We start from the raw sequence: 16,802 nt of genomic DNA, 5'->3' as shown, positions 1-16,802 counted from the left end.
TATACAGTGCAGCCTCTCACACAACTGCTCAGGTATTCAAATCATCCTGTTAATGGGGGGCCGGGATCTGGGAGCTGGTTTTTACCACCCTCTTTTTGAGAAGCAGTTGCTACAGAAGCTGAAAATGCTTTTTATCATTGCTTGCCCGCAGGGTTGAGAAGGCTCCAGGAAAACACTGGGAACTAGGAATCTTGCAGAACTAATTCACACTTCTGTACCTTCCAGTCCACTCCAGTGCCCCTGTGCTGGGCTACACTTGGGCAGCTTTGGCTATTCCAAAAAGTTGCTTTTGGGCTGCATCTGAGTTGGGTTCATATTTGCTTCTGTTCCTTGTTTAAGGTTCTGGGTTTACTCTGGCTTGGGAATGCATTGATGACAGTTTAACCAACTGTTAAAATAAAGTAAGATACATTCAGCCTTTGGAGACTGAGAAGACCTCTTGTTGCTCTCGCAATAAAAGGATTTAAAAAAAAAAAAAAAAAAGCATGCAGAATGATCTTATTGAGCGAGGGGCCAGTCTCTTTGGTGCAGCTGTGGAGGGAGGGAAACATACAACCAGTGGTTGTCGGCCTTGCAAAATCCCGAACTTTGTGTGGAATGCAGCTGCGGGTTGTACCCCGACTCCACTTCAGAGCTTTAGGGGTCCACCGGAGGGCAGCGTAGAAATAGTTTTGTAATTATGGGAGCCTTCTTGCTATAATTCGCTTCCTTGTCCTGAAGTGCAGATTCTGTGTTTGGGAATGCAGCTCTTATCTGCCTGTGCCAGACGCGTGTCTGACTGGGACTCTGTGGAGCAGCTGTGTCCCTGGGCATCCAGGAGGGATGGCGCTGGAAGGGGCTGAATGGCTCTAGCTTGTCCCAGAGGCGGAGGCAGGGAGAGAGGAGGGACTGGGAGGCAAGAAGCCGGGCAGATGAATGATGGCATTAAGAGACAGCTGGGTGGTGGATTGCAGGGAAGGAGGAACAAGTCGATGGTTCAGCAGCCAGGACGGAATCAGGAGCTGGGAGGCATCCACTCTCACGCTGGCGCTCCCCCGTGACGTGGGCTGGGGAGAGGGACACTGGCATGGACTCTGGGATTGTAATAGGACACTCCATCCAATCTGATGCCCACTCAAGGCATCCCATTTTAATTCCATGGGTTTGACTTTTGAGTAAGCCTATTTAGCCTTGTGCTGCAACTCTGCCACTAAAATGACCGATCTGCCCAGGCTGTCGTTTAAAGGGGGCAGTGGATCTCCATCTCCTGAGATCGCACTCTTAATGTATTGAATATACACATGTATGTTTTCATTCATTCTATGCATCTAAGTTGTTCCCCACATAGACACATTTCTTTTATCCAAATGGATGCATGCCTGTTCATCCCAGTCCATGAGTCAATTGAGAGTTTCAGGATTTAAAATCAGTCCAGTTCAGTTTGATGTAGAGGAGGTCAGCCACGGAGATGCTGGCGGAACAAAACGGCTTTAATTTAACATGTACTGGCTTTGGCTGATTGCTGGAGCAGGAGAGAACATCATTGAAGGGTGTCCTGGAGTGTTGTGGCAATCGGTTGCCGCTTTGGTGGACACCTCTTCAGATTGTCGCCAATTGTCTCCACACCCACCAAACAACAGAAGAGAGCTGTTTGGTCGCTACCCTTTATAGCAGAGATCCTAGGATAATAATGATAGGTTATTCCATTTGGACATTTCCCTTTTGTAATAGCATACCGCTGCTGCCAGTTCGGACTAGATATTGATGTCATGTGTAGTCTCAGCCCACAAACATCCTCACTCTCTTTCCAAGCCCTAGTAGAGTCCTAGGGTGCGACATGGGAGGGCCTGCGGAGCAATCCAGAACCTCCAGACCCCAGGCAGGGGACTGTCCATTTGCTAGATCAGGCTGACAGGCCGGCGGAGGGGAACCGGTGGGGAGGGACCGAAACTGCAGGCGCGAAAGGCCAACGCCTACCCGGAGCATGGCCAAATGCTCCGTCTTCCGAGTGACTTTGCTTCCCCTTCCCAATGAAACGCAACCTGGTGTCCTCCAGACTTTGCACCCGCTGGGCGGTCACTGACCCTGGCCTGTGCTGCGTGGGGCAGCTCAGACCCTCCGGGGGATGCTGGGTAGCCAGCTGCGTACTCAGCTCTGTCCTTACCCGTTATTAGTCAAGCAGCCCCACTTCCCATCCCTCCTGCTCCTAAGATTTCAGCCTCCCACAAGGGCATTCCGTAGGGGAAAAGAATTATGCAACCGCAGAAACGAGTAGCTCCGCCCAACATGACTTGGCTTTGGTCAATGTAAGATGAGCTTCAGTTGTGCTTCACTTACGTGTTCCTTGTTAAATAAAAAGCAAACTGTCTCGGAAGACGCCGTTCCGTGGTGTTGTTCCCTACATTTGCATTTGCCTGCTTCCCTGTCCTTTCTGCAGAGGGATTATTTGACTTTAATTACGAAGCAGCAGCATCCCCTGATCAGGCCGTCCCTGATCGTGTTTGCTGGCTGCCGAGTGTGTGCACGGGTTGTCAGCAAGCCCCTCACCTGTTCTCGCTGGCAGTTCTATTTAATGTGCTCGTGCATGCACAGTGGGGGGGGGGGACTTTCCATCCCTCCGCCCGGAAAGTTTCCTGCAGACTCTGTACCCGCAGCTGGGATGGAAGGCCTCTTCCCCCCAAAAAGAACGAGTTGTGCAGTCGCCCAACGCTTTTTAGAGGGATGCGGTGGGGAACAGACGCTTCGCTTGACTCACCTGACATGGCGATGTCGGAGTTGGCAGTGCGTCTCGTGGTTAGGCCTCGCTTGAAGACCTGCTGTGGATTAATTAGCTGTTGGTAGACTTGGTAACTGGACTGCCCATGAAGATGCTTAATGTTAGCCTTGATGTTAGCCCTTCTCAGAAAATACAGTATTTCTTCTTCCATATCACCCACATTAAAATAGATTGGAGGTCCGTTTCTTTGGTCCTTTATCACAAGGCTCTTAATGGAATAGTTGATCTTCACACCTTGTGATGTTATTTTGCAGCAGCAACCACACCATGCGCATGGCAACACACAAAAGATCAAACCGATTCCAGCTTGTTTGGCAATTCAACTGTCTGTGATGCTCAGGATACAAAAGCATCCATTTAGCGGAACAAAATGGTGACTTTATTTGCATCAAGGTAGATCAAAAGCAGCTGAAAGCTTGCAGTATTTGCATAGGAATCGGGGTGCAGCTATGGGAACCTAGCAATGGGTTTTTGAACCAGGAAATGAGGATGTATGTGAGGTGAGATTGAAGTTTCTTCTAACACCTTTTAAAATATAGATTGTTGACTTTTGTACATTGTTTAGCAAGGACATTCAGGGCCATAACTTAGCAACTGTGAAAACATTTCAAAGCCTATTTTCTGCTACCAGTTTACTTGGCCTTCAGCAAAAATCAGTCTCGATAGAATCTACATTCTGAAGCTATTTAGAGGCTTGTGATTCCTGTTGAAGGTGAAGACGTGTAATGGTTTGCCGTTTCCAGCAAGCTGTTTTCCTGTGCTGGCTTTCCAACGTACGTGTACGTGTGTGTGTGAGAGAGAGAGAGAGAGAGAGAGTGGGGGGGTTCGTCGTATTTTTCTTAACAAGTAATTGTTCTGAGACTGGACTGGGGAAACTGCACTGGTAATGTAACAGACCCCAACCGATGATCACCCATCACCGCGAACGTCCTGTAGTTTTTGTCTTCAGCCAAAACTGAGCCATGCTGAAAACCTGCAAAGACTCCTTTGTGGAGAGTCCGACTGATACAGAAAAGGGCGTGAATATCTTCAACATGGTGCACATTTCTTCCTGGCTCGGTGCTGTTAGGGAGTGAACCTACATGTCTCAGAAGAACAAGGCCTTACCACTTCTTTCTGTCTGGGATTATTCTCTTATAAGGTTATCCGTGTTCTCACTCTCTCTGTGTTCTGTTTCACAACAAAGACTTTCACAAGTACAGTCAGAGGGGCACTGATAAGCGTTTGCTAACACCTTTAAAAATGTTTTCTCTAGGGATGAAGTCCAAAAGGGAGTGGTGTCTGCCATAAAATCCAAAGGTGAGTATACCATCATTTTTAAAGACTAAAGTAAAACTGAGAATGCCAGTTCCTCGCCACCTCTGGTGAGCAAGGTTTAGAAGAGCATGGACCGGACCAGTCCCTGTGCTCACACGTTTCTAGCAGTAGCTAGCCAGAGGCCTCTGGGAAGCGCACAAACAAGAACAGAAGGCTTGGGAGTGCGAGCGCTGCTTTATCGCTGAGGCCGGGGCCAGTCAGTGGTGGTCCCGACATCCTTGGGACAGGTGCGGGAGGGCATCCTGGCCTCGGGTGGAAGGCAGCCTCCCATAAGCAGCTGGCTAGGGCGCCGTGGCATGAGTGAGGTGAACGTTTTTGTGCTCTCTCCTCCCGCTGCCCCGATCTTCCGAATGCAGCCTTCTGGGGCGACTCCGACGACAGCAACTCGGAGATTGAAGCGGCTCTGCGTCCTCAAGTGCAGGGCTCACACGAGGACGACTTCTGCGACTGACCCGACACGCGTGCGACGACAGGACACGCCCAGCGGGTGCTTTACCGAGGGAGCAGCTGGGGAGGGGGCTGCTTGGAGAAGGGGTGGTGGTAGGTGGGTTCATGCAGCCTGTTCTGTGGCCCACTTCCCCACTTCAACTCACCTGCTTGGGTTGCAAGTTTGCGCGTGGGTGTAAAGGCTGGTTTCAAGCTGAAAGGCCCGAGACTCGCTCCTTGCCTTTGTATGCACTTGCTTTGCTTGCCTGGGGTGGTGAGAATGGGAGTTGGCAGGCGGACCTCCGACACCGTTCCAGCCCATTCCCTCAACGCAGCTGTCGATGTTCTAAAATGGCTGTTACATGCTACTACAAAACAGCTCAGGTCCAATTTTGGAGCAAAACAGACGTGATGTTATTCAGGCAAGTTACTAATCATTTCATGTGAAGCATAGTTCCCGATCCACATAGGGATTCTGGCTTGAGGCCCTTGAACTGTTTGTCGCCACTGCAGTCAGTCTGGATTTCCTCCTGCTCTCGCCACCCACCCCCAAGCCCCAGTCGCTGCGCTTGGCCCCAGGAAGAAAGCTGTCATTTGATGGGCACTTCCTACCACTGCAAATAGCACCACAGGGGTCTGGATAGGGGTTCAGGCTGGGTGGGAAGCCAAGGGTTCCGTGCCACCCCCTCTGCTATTCCAGTCTGTGCTTTGCTCTCCTCTCGTGGCAGCTAGTAACCTAAAATGTCAGTCAGTTAATACACACGAGAATGACGCCAGATGTACTTTGGTCTCACTTGGCACTTGGGATGTAGCTGTAAGCTGTATTATTTTTTGAAAAATCTACAGCTCATCTATGTGCCTCAGCGACAGAATATTTTATACTCCTGGCTTGCCGTGCCGTGTGTTGTGCGGACCTGCATTCGCTACAATACAAGCAAAACACAAGACATGCTCCCCCGTGGGTGAAGTTTCCTTCCTGTGCCAGGAATTTTTACATGGCTCCCTCTTACTTAAATGAGGGGATGGCTAACTGGTTGAGGACTTCCTGCACATAGTACAGCCAAACTAGACATTAAATTAGGAAGATGTCAAAAAAGAGAAAAACATAAAAATGTCTTTAAAAATATAGATGAAAGGGGATTGTTTTCACTGGGACCATGGCAGGGGAAGAAGTTCATTCCCTCTCTGAATGCTGTGGTCCTAATGAAAATCCCCCGGCCTCTTGGGGAAGAAACAATTTCCAAGTACATCACACAGAGTTAGGCCTGAAAAAACAGGGTTACAGGTTTTTATTGAAAAGCACAAGACAGCCGGAATGGACATGCTGAGAAAGCAAGGAAAAGATACTGTCTACAAAAACCGGGCTGTGCTCGTCAGAGGCAGACAACTATGGAAGTGCCTGTACTTTCCAGCTGTAAATCAGAGCAACCCAAATTTGGTTGGAAAAGGAGAATAAGAACTTCCAATTCTTAAATCTATTCCTGCCTCTATTATGCGCTACCTTGGTTCCCTTTTAGGCAAGGCTCTTGTCGGAAGGTTCTCTCAAGACCTTCCTATAAGCAGGGTGATAAAGTATGCAAAAGCATCCATGAGGCAAGTTTTGCATCAAAGAAAAGGGGTAGCGAACTGGCGACACAGGAGGCAACAGCATATTATTTGAAGAGCAAGGCGTGATGAGAGGCAAGGTTTTAAACGTTTTAAGCTAGCTGGCGAGAGGGAAGAGCAAGTGCCTCTTCTCCCATGAGCAGCTGAAGCAATTCCAACTGCTCTGTGGGGAAGCTTTGGATGATTTGGCAGTTTCGATCACTGCATTTAATTAATGCTGGAATTTTACTTGCAACCCTTCCTGGGAGGATTCATATTCTGAAGACAAGATATAAATCACTACAATAAATAAAAACTGCAAACTATTTTACAAACAACCATTTCAGTATTACATCTGGACTTGAACAGAATCCCTTCTCGAGGAACCTATGAGATGTATCCTACAAAGAGGGATAATAAACCGTGTGACGACCTGTCGTGTGTGTTTATTCATTAGCGATACTTATATACCATCTCTGATTTGAAATATATCCCAAAGCAGTTTACAGAAGAACAAACAGGAGCACACATGCACACTAGTAGTATGTGGTTGGGGGAAAGATAGCTCAGGACTAGGGAAAGGCCAAAACAAACATAAACACCTAAAACGTGTTAGCACTGAGGCCCTGCTTTCACTTGCTGGTACTGAAACCTGGCAGTACAGCTTCACTTCTTCACTCCCAGCATGGTCCTCTGCCTATTTCCATACACATTCCAGATTCTGTGCCAAGGAGTTCCACTAGCAGCTTTTTAAATTTTAAAAAAGGTATAGATACGTTTATCTGTTGCAGAATTACCTTGTGGAAAACCTTTTCTACAATAAAAAATACCAAGTCTTGAACATGCCGCATCTTTTTTTATCCATTTATACGCTATAATTTATATATGAACAGGTCCAGGGTTTAAATAGTTAAAATTTGGACAGGTCCAGCCATACATTGAGAGGACAGCATGTATTGGACAGCATACAGTCCTTATGGCCAGAGATGAGAATAATTTTTTGCAGGACCAAAACACTGGGAAAGGCATGGTCGTTTGGTTTACACATCCCAAGAAGCCATGGTTATTTCCTACTATTGGTCTGCCATTCTGTCAGAACCCAGTTATGGAGTTTCGGCACGGTACGTTTGGCTTCTCAAAAGCACAGAAAGATGCAGCTGTGCGTGGTAAGGTTTCCATGCTTCACAGCTTCTCATGACATCCGGACCTGAAGAGTAAAGCAGCCCCACCGCGCCCCACGGAATGGGTGTTCATGGAAAGAGATTGCTCCAGGCATCTACCTGCTGCAGATCCACAGGCGAGCAGATGCCTAGAGCAAATCTTTCTGCTGAAATCGGCATCACTCGAGCCTGATGCAGGACAGCATCTCGCGCTGTCATGCACGCAAGCAGCCATTGTTAGAACAACAATACAAGCATTACATTCACAATACAGCCATGTTTGCTTGTGAAACTATGTACATGGTGGTTTTGAAATAAAGTAACAAAAAAGAAGCAATTATAAAAACAAGGCTAATTATTCAAGGCTCCAGTCTTATCCACCATTCTTATCTTCTGCCCACCAGCTGAGACACAGCAGCAGAGGACCGTGAAGGATTTCAAAGAATCTTTGAATACGTGACTACAGAAGCCACTGACTCGCACAGTTTCCTGCTTGCGTCCTAGGGAAACATTGGAGGGAGGTGTTACAATCACTAGCCTTTTTTACTATTCTTCCCTTCTCAGAGGACATCCCAGAAACAAAGGCTCGCCTCTCCATCTAGGTCCACCTTGTGCAGGAGAAACTAGTAAATGTACCAGCAACATTCTCTGTTCACCACAAAGGCAACATAGCATGTGATGCTACACAGAGAAAAATGCTGTATCTTGATAGTAACATACATGAGTACTAATCTAGTAATTCAAATAAAGTAGTTATGTATTCTTTTAACATACCTTTGAAGTAACCTAAGTTTGGTAGTTTTAACTATCTCATGCCATTTTTACTTGTTTATAACAGTTATTTTCAAAAGTTTTCAGGCTATTAGAGAACACCTCCACCATGAATAGGCATGCTAGTCTGGTATAAATACAATTTGAAGTATCATATTTGTTTTCCATGACCTACTTGTCTGTAAGAACCCATGGGGTTTGTTCTCCTACCCATGGGTTATCTTGCAGATGATCAAACGAACTGGCTTAGTTCCCTTTTCTCTCACCTGCTCATTCCCTTTCTCAAATGCCTTTGCTGCATTACATTACTGACCCATAGAGCAACTAGGTCTTTTTAAACTTCTGTTGCCTGCTGCTATAATCTGCTGAAAAAACCCCTAATTCTGTGTTCATACATAACAAAAACCCAAGATTTAAACAAACCAGATTTTACAATCCAACAACGCTTCTTGTGTATCTGTGGTTATTAAAGCATGATTTTAGTGCAGCTTTATGCGCAGGTCACAATAATCAACTGATTAAAGTATGGATTAGCATTAAGAGGAAGTCTGGTCGCGATCTCACTGAAAATAGTGCAACCGTCCTGTGTTTCCAAAATCTATCTCCCATTTCTTCACATGGTTATGTTTGCAGTGGAAGATGGCTCAGATTTATACGTTTATAAACTAGCATGAATGTGCCTGTTGTTTCTCATCCATCTCTCTCCCCACCCATCCAAAGGAATGCAAAAATGGGACACAGTCTTAAACTCCTATTCTGGGGCCCTCTAAATGTCTTTCCCTATTAAAACTACCCAAACCTTTACACTGGAAACACCAGGATTGAAACTAGGACATTTTGCATGCACTGCATCTTGGTTACGGTCCTCAGATGACTACAAAAGCACAGAGGATTGTATTATCAATGATGGAGAATGCCAAGCTCGAACATTACAGAGATCTCAGCAGAGGAATTAACAAAGCTATTTTCAGTAAGCAAAACGAACTGCGCATTAGAAACCAGAGGAATCTCCTCTTGTCCTGATGATAAAAGGTCTTCAGAGCTTTCCCTGGCTACGCCGCTCCTCCTGCTACCTTGACTGAAGGCGGCGGACTGTGCTGTGGTTCAAGGGGGCTTTGAACACCACTGTTCCTTGAATCTGGGCCTTCCACCAGTTGTGCTCCCGTTCTAGCGTCAGCCCTGCCATCCGCACCGAGAGCCCCGCTGGATGTACAGAATACGCCGATCTGACTGAACCGACTAGACACGGCATAATACCCGAGCGCTCCCAGGGCCCGCCGGTCTGGCTCCGGCCCCCGCGCAGCCACGGCGCCGTCTCCGGGCCAGGGGCTGCCCTGTCCCGCCTCGCAGGGTTGTCGCTGGGCGGCCACGGCGGGGCGCCTGGGGGAGGACGAGGCCGGGCGGCACAAGCCGGGCAGCGCAGCCGCCGCCAAGCGGAGAGGGAGGGATGGGGAGCGGCCTGCACGCCCCGCGGGGCACCCCCTCCCGCCTCCCGGGCAGCGCGCCCGCCACAACAGCCCTGCGAGGAGGGCCGGCCCGGCCGGAAGCACCCTCCCCCGCCGCTCCCGGGCCGCCCCCGCGGGTGACGCGCGCCCCCTTCCGGCCCCGTCATGCCCCGCGCGCCCCGTGCCCCGGAAGCTCCTCCGCGCCGCCGCCGGTCACCTCTGGGAAAGCTCGGGGCCCGACCGGTGGGCGCCCATGGGGGTCCCGGCCTTCTTCCGGTGGCTGAGCCGCAAGTACCCGTCGATCATCGTGTCCTGCACCGAGGAGAAGGTGAGCGCGAGCCCGCGGGGGCGGGCGCCGCTCTCGCGAGGTTTGCCCGGCGCGCTGTGGGCCTGCGCCGCCCGCCCCTCGCTTCGCCCGCCCCTCGCCTCGCATCGCCGTCCCGCGCGGGGCGGGGAGCGGCGGCGAGGCCCGAGAGCGGGCGGGAGCGGTTGCCCGCAGGGCCCGTGGCCGGCAAGGCGACGCCGGCAGCCCTCCGCGCGGCCCGCTGCGCAGCGGCGCGTCGCCCCCGGGGCCCCTTCGCCTCGCGAAGGCCCTTCGGACGCCGCGGCCTGCGGTCGAGCGGAGCGCAGCAGGGCTCCCCGGGATGCGGGGCGGAAAGGCTCTCGCTCATGGGCGCCGTGAGCCGCAGGCGCCTTTCTGCCGCGACCCGCGCTGCACCGAGGAGAGGAGATGCCGGCCGGGGGCCCTGCCTGTCCGGCGCTTCGAGCAGGCTTCCCTGGCCCGGGAGCCTCCGGCTGGGGTGCGGGAAGTCGCAGCCTGGTCTTCGGAGGTCGCCCGGCTGGGGAAGGCTGCCTCAGAGAGCCGTCCCTTGAGTGAGCGCGCTGGCCCGCTAGAGCGCCGCACGTTTCAGCCGGCGAAATGCCCGAATGCCGTGCATGGGATAGCAGCACCGTTTGATTTTCGTCGCGTTGTCTCTGATGGATGTATAGGAACACTGGACGTGAATGCCGGCCCCCCTTTCCGTACCCGTCCAGGATCTGCCTCTCTGCATAATAAGCTGTTGAATGTGTTTGAGTTGCATAATAAAGGCCCAACTTAAACATGCTTCATTTGTGAATTATTACTGCGTTGCATTTATACTCTCCATTTTTTCCTTTTGTGAAGATCCCAAACCAGTTTACAAAGCTCCAACAACAACCCTGTGGGGTAGGCTGGGCTGAGAGCCTGTGTCCAGCCCAAAGTCACCCAGTGAGCTTCTTGCCCAAGTGGGGACAAGAACCCAGATCTCCTGGGTCACCAGTCCAACACTTTCACCACCATGCCACCAGTGGCACTTAATTTTGTTACGTGATATGTTTGTTATGTGTCTGGAGTTTCAGAAGTGAGTTGTTGTAGAGCAAATAAGCAACAGGAAGCAAAGAGCCTTGGACTGTACATTACAGTGTAGAAAGGGGTTTTAGATAGCCACCCATGGTGTGGCAATAATGGTATTACATACCCACAGGAGAGAGCCTGTTTTCACTTGTGCAACCTTGGAAAGTAGGTCTTTTACGTCTTATCTTACAAGTGTGGCATTGTTGTTTTATAATACTGAGAATATGTTAATAATGAGCCAGTGTGGTGTGGTGGTGAAGAGCATGGGACTGGGACTCAGGCGATCCGGGTTCGAGTCCCCGCTCAGCCATGGAGCCAGCTGGGTGACCTTGGGCCAGTCACAGACTCTCAGCCCAGCCGACCTCACAGGGTTGTTGTTGTGAGGATAAGATGGAGGAGGAGATGTAAGCTGCCTTGAGCCCTTTGTCGGAAAAAGGCAGGATATAAATCGGAAAATAAATAAAAATGTACTGTTGATGAGGGACTGCAGGTGATGAACTGGATGGTTCCCTGCCTATTGGGGCAATGAAACAAGACAACTCACAGACAAGTTTGAGGCTTCTGTAGATTGCAGGAGACATTTGTTTCATGTGTATACTGCCTGATAGCTGACTACAGAACAATGGTGTTTTAGAACTGAAATATGTAGAAAGGTCCTGTGTACTCAGTGCCCTTCAGGTCTCATGGAATTCACCAGCATCCAGCCAGACTTTTTGCAGTGGGTTGTGGGGTGTGGCTTTTACAGGAGGAAAGATAAAGAAGATAGCACTGGGATTGACAGCACAATGCTGGTAGCCACCACACCGTACCTGTGTCTGGATGCCCACCGGGGACCCTCATTCCTCCCAGTTGTTTAAAAAAACAGCTGGAAAGCAACTGGCCAGTCTGTCCAGCACGCCTCTGAATGCCCCAGAGTATTTTTCAGGAAGGAAAGAGGGCTGTACAGTAGGAAGTCCAAGCTCAGTTGCTTCTCCCTCACCTGCAAAACCCTCCTACACTGGGGTGAGGTGAGGGGGGAAAAGTTGCCTTGCTGATAAATGGGAGGCAAAGGGGAAGAACTGTGGGGTTGGGAAGGCCCCAACTCTCTCTGGGTTGCTCTTGGGGATGAAGTGGCTGTAAAGAGAATGGCTTTTTGTGGGGAGGGATGTGATCTAGAGAGATTTCTATGCAGGCTAGATCTGCAGAGAGAGTATGTGTGTTTGGAAGTAGCAATCAAGAAGCTGTTTGTTTTATGGGAAGTGGGCATGGCAGTGATTTGTGTGTGTTTGTTTCGTTTTGTTATGAGGAGGTGGTCCAGAATGAAATGAGTTCCTGGACTGAGTAGGATTTGTGTGAAAGAGAATTGTGGGTTCCACCAAGAGTATGTGTTTTGTGGCTCATCCCATCTGTGATAGTTGTTCATTTGTTGCACAACTTAATTGTTTTTTAATCAACATCATTTTGCTTTTCTGTGAAATTGGTGTTTCAATTTTCCGTGAAACTTTTCAGTTATGTTCCCCACATCCAGCTGGTAGAATAGTGTTGCTTAGGGTTACCAAGCCTTCCTGACTGATTTTATTTTGAGCTCTTCGCTGAAAAGAGTGTGGGTTTTTTGCTCTTGATGTGATGGATATACGGTTAGAATTTATCCATAGTAGAGATATGTGACCTAGGCATTAATGATCCATTAATATTTGACTTGATAAAGAACTGTGTGGTTGAAATAGCATGTGAGGAAAGATTAGGAAGCTAGATCCTTGATTCTCAAGAAATGTGGGACATCATGGTCATTGCTGGAACCATCAATAGTTGGTTCTATGAAAAGGAACATCTTCTGTTGAACCTGAGCAAATCTATTGCTGTGATAATTCTCTACCATTGATTCTGCTCTCTGGGCAGGTAGGCCCCTAACGTGGATTCTCAATGTGGTTATGTAAGAATCTGGCCATGCAAGAGAGTGAGCGTCAGATGCCCTCTGGCTACACTGAACTGGCTTTTAGGCATGTTTGGATAGGTTTCATGGGAGCTGTAAGCCGACTTATTTGCAGGGTGCCAAGGTAGGGAAGGCTGCCCTCGGGAGCTCTGATTTAGCGTGTTGATTTTGCTTATACTTCATAAACAGCAAAGCTTTAAGAAGTGCCCCATGCTGATTTTTGGCTCAGTGCAACAGAATTATTCAACCTAGATTTTTGTTGGGACGGGGGAATAATTAAACCACTCAGAGTGCTGCCTTATTGTGATGCTTGTGAAGGATGCTTTTGGTTACACTCCCCAGCTCTCCATTTGAGAGCTATCAGATGGAACAAAGTGGAAAATAAACGTTTAAGTGTAGCCTCTGTCAGGCAATGCCCCCACTCCTGCATAGGCCACCGAAGGCTCTGCATTTCCAAAACCAGGCAACTGTGAATGGCAGCAGTTGCACAGATGCGGCTATTTTATTTAATATATCGGGCAAATATTTGCAAAAAGTAGGGTGGAGAAAAACACATTGAAAAACATTTGGCAACCATGGACAGGGCCTCCAGATTGCTGCTGAAAACTGGGGTTTGGGGGTGGGCTGGTGCTGTGAAGTGGGGGTCAGAAAAGCTACCTTGACCCCGAGGGAACGGAAGCTTTTAGTTATCAGAAAGTGCAGCAAGACTAAAACAGCCCGTAAGGCGCCATGGCGCATTGGAGGGAGCAAACTCCCCTGCTGCAGTGTCTCCGGGAGAACCAAAGGCGGAGGGAGCTGCAGCCATGGTCGGCCTGGTTTTGGCCGAGCCTTTTCCGCAGCATGCAAGGCAGACAGGCTAAGGTGCCTCCAGGTTACACCACAGCGCAGGGGAGCCTCCCGCCCCCCGCCGCCCCTGGGGAATCCGCAGACCCCTGACGTTGTGCTTGGAAGACGACCGTGGAGCTGCAGCAGCCGCAAGGACCATGCCAACTGTGCAGGTGGCGGGGAAGCCCTCTGAGTGTGTTTCTGAGGTCACAGCTGGGGCTTGGATCTCTCCTGTGGCCATCCAGAGTCTAGCCAACCATGGCATCATGCTTTAAGTATCGAATAGTGGTAGCAGGAGAAAGCACATTTCTCACTCGCAGAGTTGCAGTGCAAAATCTGCTATAGTTATGCCAAAGGCACCGGGGACTCAGTGAGGGAGAAATAATCCCGATTCCAGCGGAGAGAGGTCTTACTCCTTCATGAGTCACAGTCTACTTTTCCCCATTAGCTTTCCTTTCCATTTCTGCCTGGTTTTTTTTCTTGAAAGTTGTGGGCTTGGGTTTTGTTTGGTCCCGTTTTGCATTGGAATCGTCTGGCCACCTCTGAGAGTCTTCTGTTGGCATTCCTTGCTTGCAGGCTAAAGAATGCAATGGCATCAAAATCCCCGTGGACACCAGCAAACCGAACCCGAATGAAGTAGAATTTGATAACCTGTATTTGGATATGAATGGCATCATTCATCCTTGCACACACCCGGAGGATAAGTGAGTGGCTTTCACATTTAAAGACGTCGCTGTGTGAGGCGTTGCTTCAGATATTAACGTGTGGCCCTCCATTTCCAGGCCAGCACCCAAAAATGAAGATGAAATGATGGTAGCCATTTTTGAGTACATCGACAGGCTGTTCAATATCGTCAGGCCGAGGCGGCTTCTGTACATGGCTATAGATGGAGTGGTAAGTACAGAAAGGTTCTCCAGCATTGTATTTGGCAGTCCAGGATGGCCCTGTTCTGCCCCATGCAATTTAAAGACAACAACTTTCCATGCCTGCTTTTGGAGGGGTGTTAGCAGCATCTGAGAAAAAGGAATCCTTTGAAAGACTCGGTATGTGGCATTCCAGATACAGCTCCCTTAGAGCTACCCCCAGAAAAGCAGCCCGTTCAGAACTTTTCAGTTCAGAAGTCTCTGAGAAAGCTAGATCGGGGTACAGGGCTTCATTTTGGCTGGATTATTTGGCTGCTGCCCAAAGTCCAGTACATGTAGCTCAAAGCTGAGGCCCAGTTGCATTAGTACGAAATCAGATTGAATTAGTGCGCTGTTTTTCCTGGTGTAGGAGGGAAAATGTGCCGCAATTCCAGTGTTTTGTTTTTGCCACCGTCAGCAGGTAAAGTAGACATTCTCTCCAAAAGTATACGTTTAGTAAAGAAATTTCCAAGTTAAGTTATTCAGTCAAGTCCAGTTCAGGATTAATACAAAACTACGTTTTCAGAACAAGTCACGTTGTTGACCCTGGCATTATCCTTGCAGGCTCCCCGTGCAAAAATGAACCAGCAAAGATCCAGAAGATTCAGAGCATCCAAGGAAGGAATGGAAACTGCAGAAGAGAAGCAGAGAATAAGAGAAGAGATCTTGGGAAAAGGTATATAAATTCTCTAAGAATCCAGATTGCATCATTAAGCAGTGACCCAAAGAAGAGGTGCATCTTGTGAAGTATATATTGTCCTTGACAGAAATGAATGAAAATTGAAGACAGCAAATCTTTAGCCTTGGAGAGAAGATCCTAATTTAATTTTGTATAGATGAACAGCTACCATATCAGGGTTGTGTACATTCCATGACTCCTTGGGGGGAATAGAAAAGCTACACAAAATGATATTGGACACAATTCATCTGTGCATTATTTTAAGAAAGGAATTTTGTACTGCTTAAAATTGTGGAAAAATACATGAAAGTGTGTAACCAACACATTGTGAAAGATGGGTTGTGGAATAACGTTTTGATTGTGGAGTGGCCTGCAGAGCACCTGCGACTGCATGTGACTAGCAGAACAAAATTAAGGTACATGTTTTTCTAACTAATCACTCATAGTTTGCACCCATAATAAGATATCAGGAAGCAAAGTACCCGGAGGAGGACTTTCTCTTCGGTGGCGCCCCATCTGTGGAATGCGCTCCCCAGAGAGGTCCGCCTGGCGCCGTTGTTATTTGCTTTTCATCGCCAGGCCAAGACCTTTTTATTCAAACAGTATTTTAATAATGGTAAATATTTATAGATTTTAATTGTGCAGCTAGTGTGTTTCCGGATTGTAATTGTAATTGTTTTATTATTTATTATTGTGAACCATCCCGAGGCTGTGTAGCCAGGGGACAGCATATAAAAACTTTAAATAAATAAATACTATTTTAAGTATGATCCCACACCAGTCTATATGGGAGTGAGCATAAGCCAATGCTGTGAGTAAGCACGCTTACAATTGTGCAGCCAGCTCTATATCCCGGTTGAAAGTAGTTTTCAGTCATATTAGTACTGGTGCAACGAGATGTTCAGAGTCCAAAATAAGTGTGGTGGAACATGTCTGTTTCTGCTTTTGCCCAGAAACGATGTTTGTCAGATCAGTTTTCCATTGCATGCTGTGTCTTTTTTTAAAGGTGGCTTTCTCCCACCAGAAGAAGTAAAAGAAAGATTTGACAGCAACTGCATTACTCCAGTAAGTACTCTTACACTCAACCTCCCAGCGGGGAGTGGGCACAGCACTGATCGTAATTTCCCGACTAATGCCCGACTGGCTACAGGTTTCTTCCCTCCACCTGGATTCAGAAGGGCTGTGGGGGCAGCCTGGGCTTGGCAGTTCTTGCGCGTGCAAAGACTGCTTGCTGGAACTCGCAGATGGAGAAAGGGCCTTGTCTTCTACAAGGAAAAGCTTAAGGGGGCATCCCATAGTTGCAGGTGGCAGGTGAGAGCTGGTAGCGAGACAAGACACAGACAGTAAGCGAAAGACGCGTGCAGGATTCTCCTGTAGGTAAATTTGTATTTGCGTCCTTTCCATGACCGCTGCCGGTGCTCTTCTCGTGTGTGGTACTTTTTCGTTGTCAGGCATTGCGTAAGAACAACGGGAAAGGGCAGAGGTGTGTGTAGGACAGCAGTGCGGAGGGGCAGGGGTGTCCCTGCCAGACGGATTGGGCCTTGTGGCCTGGAGGATGAGGAAAAACCTGTGCTGATTTGCATTCCTGGAGGCAGGGTCTCTGGGCCATCTTGGAATCTAGCATTTTGCCCTCAAGCCCATTCTCCCAGAT

At 48.8% G+C, this 16,802-nt stretch overlaps 2 protein-coding genes and 1 long non-coding RNA gene across 3 annotated transcripts in view; 2 read left to right on the top strand and 1 right to left on the bottom strand.

Annotated features, from left to right (window-relative positions):
• Positions 1-6,838, top strand: part of KIZ (kizuna centrosomal protein) — a 56,647-nt gene extending 49,809 nt beyond the window's left edge. The window contains exons 13-14 of the mRNA XM_044442794.1: positions 4,011-4,054; positions 4,429-6,838. Of these exons, the coding sequence (XP_044298729.1) occupies positions 4,011-4,054; positions 4,429-4,523 (139 nt within the window). The 3' untranslated portion in view covers positions 4,524-6,838. The remainder of the gene's footprint in view (positions 1-4,010; positions 4,055-4,428) is intronic.
• Positions 6,509-9,436, bottom strand: LOC123029626. Its single transcript, XR_006415961.1, has 2 exons — positions 9,087-9,436; positions 6,509-7,742 (listed from the first exon to the last, which is right to left on the bottom strand). It is a non-coding gene; the product is annotated as an uncharacterized LOC123029626 (long non-coding RNA).
• Positions 9,437-9,651: 215 nt separating this feature from the next.
• The window catches only part of XRN2 (5'-3' exoribonuclease 2), a 46,924-nt gene continuing 39,773 nt past the window's right edge, over positions 9,652-16,802 (top strand). Inside the window, exons 1-5 of the mRNA XM_044442793.1 lie at positions 9,652-9,786; positions 14,147-14,274; positions 14,353-14,464; positions 15,037-15,148; positions 16,158-16,216. Coding sequence (XP_044298728.1) covers positions 9,712-9,786; positions 14,147-14,274; positions 14,353-14,464; positions 15,037-15,148; positions 16,158-16,216 — 486 coding nt within the window. The 5' untranslated portion in view covers positions 9,652-9,711. The remainder of the gene's footprint in view (positions 9,787-14,146; positions 14,275-14,352; positions 14,465-15,036; positions 15,149-16,157; positions 16,217-16,802) is intronic.

This window comes from Varanus komodoensis, unplaced genomic scaffold (genome assembly GCF_004798865.1).
Source record: "Varanus komodoensis strain SLA01 unplaced genomic scaffold, ASM479886v1 scaffold40, whole genome shotgun sequence".
Classification (NCBI taxonomy): domain Eukaryota; kingdom Metazoa; phylum Chordata; class Lepidosauria; order Squamata; family Varanidae; genus Varanus; species Varanus komodoensis.
The sequence above is the reverse complement of the archived record's forward strand: the minus strand, read 5'-3'. Positions and strand labels throughout refer to the sequence as shown.